Source organism: Nematolebias whitei, chromosome 9, assembly GCF_014905685.2.
Source record: "Nematolebias whitei isolate Nwh7 chromosome 9, NemWhi1, whole genome shotgun sequence".
In the NCBI taxonomy this organism is placed as follows: Eukaryota; Metazoa; Chordata; class Actinopteri; order Cyprinodontiformes; family Rivulidae; genus Nematolebias; species Nematolebias whitei.
The window spans coordinates 22,833,829-22,835,660 of NC_056506.1; the positions used below are offsets into that span (position 1 = coordinate 22,833,829).

At 39.9% G+C, this 1,832-nt stretch overlaps 1 protein-coding gene across 1 annotated transcript in view; it reads left to right on the forward strand.

Annotated features, from left to right (window-relative positions):
- The first annotated feature begins 88 nt into the window (after positions 1 to 88).
- Positions 89 to 1,832, forward strand: part of LOC119414925 (collagen alpha-1(I) chain) — an 11,914-nt gene continuing 10,170 nt past the window's right edge. The window contains exons 1-3 of the mRNA XM_037682044.1: positions 89 to 100; positions 521 to 583; positions 704 to 793. Coding sequence (XP_037537972.1) covers positions 89 to 100; positions 521 to 583; positions 704 to 793 — 165 coding nt within the window. The remainder of the gene's footprint in view (positions 101 to 520; positions 584 to 703; positions 794 to 1,832) is intronic.

Sequence of the window (1,832 nt, forward strand, 5' to 3'; positions counted from 1 at the left end):
ACCCATTGAACTTTGTCCATTCATTTTTGCTGCACATGTTAATGCGTGCATAAAATCATGTGCATGTTGTGTGTGTTGCAGGGCCCTGATGGGTTACCTGGCAAAGCTGGATTTCCTGTAAGAACTTTTTGTACTTTACTGTATGCTGAGCATGTGCGCTACCAGTTTTGATTTTTATGCTTCTATTCCTGTTTTAGAATTTATTACAAAGTCAATGTTTCATTTGTTGTTTGCACCACATGTGGTACATGTGGTGGAACAAAATTTTGTACACAGGGTCCCAGTTACATCCAATAATTTATAAAAATAAAGAAAAGCAGTAATAAGATCTAAAATATGAACTAAGAAATACGCTAAACTAAGAATACACTAAGCACTAGTAGTACAAAAACTATATGCCGAACAACAGCAGCACTAACAAGAAAGAATTAAAAAATGCACTAGTCACTTTACTTTAATTTTATTTGCATTAACTGTGTAAAAATGTATAAATGATCATCAGTGTTTAATTCCCTTCCAGGGTCCTAGGGGACCAAAGGGAGACAAAGGACCTCTAGGCACACAGGGGCCAGCAGGGCCCAAGGTGAGATGTTAACACAGATCATTGTTTTTCAAAGAAAGTTTGTGTCATCATATATATAAAGATTATTGTACATGAGTAAAAATATTTGTTCTTTTTATTTCTATTTATTTGCTCTCACAGGGACAAAAAGGAGAACCAGGGGTGACCATTGCTGCTGATGGATCTATTCTGTCTGCACCAAGAGGCCCTCAGGGGCCAAAAGGCCCAAAGGTACCTGGAAAAACATACATTTTACTCTCAACTGGATCCATTTGATGATGTTTTTCAGAATGCTTTAAGACAGATCGTATAAATATAAACATCCATCAGAATTGCTGCTGCTAGTTGTTAGACCAAAAATATGCAAAAATTAAACAGACATATCACCTCTGTGGGCAGCACGGTGGTGTAACTGGTAGAGCTGCTGCCTCTCAGTGAGCAGGTCCTTGGTTCAAACCCCGGTCCAGGGGCCTTCCTGTGTGGAGTTTGCATGTTCTCTCCGTGCATGCGTGGTTTTTCTCCGGGTACTCCGGTTTCCTCCCACAGACCAAAAACATGCATGTTAGGCTGATTGGTAACTCTAAATTGTCCCTAGGTGTGAGTGAGAGAGTGAATGGTTGTTTGTCTCGTTTGTCTCTATGTGGCCCTGTGATGGACTTGCGACCCGTCCAGGGTGTCCCCCGCCCCTCGCACAGTGATTGCTGGACATGGGCACCAGTGACCCCCGTGACCCAAAATGGAATAAGCGGGTAAAGATAATGGATGGATGGATGGATCACCTCTGCTGTATATATTAACAATTTTCTGCAGGATCAATAAAGTTCTATCTTATCTTATCTTGTCTTGACTTGTTTTAACTTGTCTTGTCTTGTCTTGACTTGTATTGTCTTGTCTTGACTTGTCTTGTCTTGTCTTGTTTTATCTTGTCTTGTCTTGTCTTGTCTTGTCTTATCTTGTCTTATCTTATCTCGTCTTATCTTGACTTGTCTTGTCTTATCTAGTCTTATCTTGTCTCGTCTTATCTTGTCTTGTCTTGACTTGTAGTGTCTTGACTTGTCTTGTCTTATCTTGTCTTGTCTTGACTTGTAGTGTCTTGACTTGTCTTGTCTTGTCTTGACTTGTAGTGTCTTGACTTGTCTTGTCTTATCTTGACTTGTCTTGTCTTGTCTTGACTTGTCTTGTCTTATCTTGACTTGTCTTGTCTTGTCTTATCTTGACTTGTCTGGTCTTGTCTTATCTTGTCTTATCTTGACTTGTCTTGTCTTGTCTT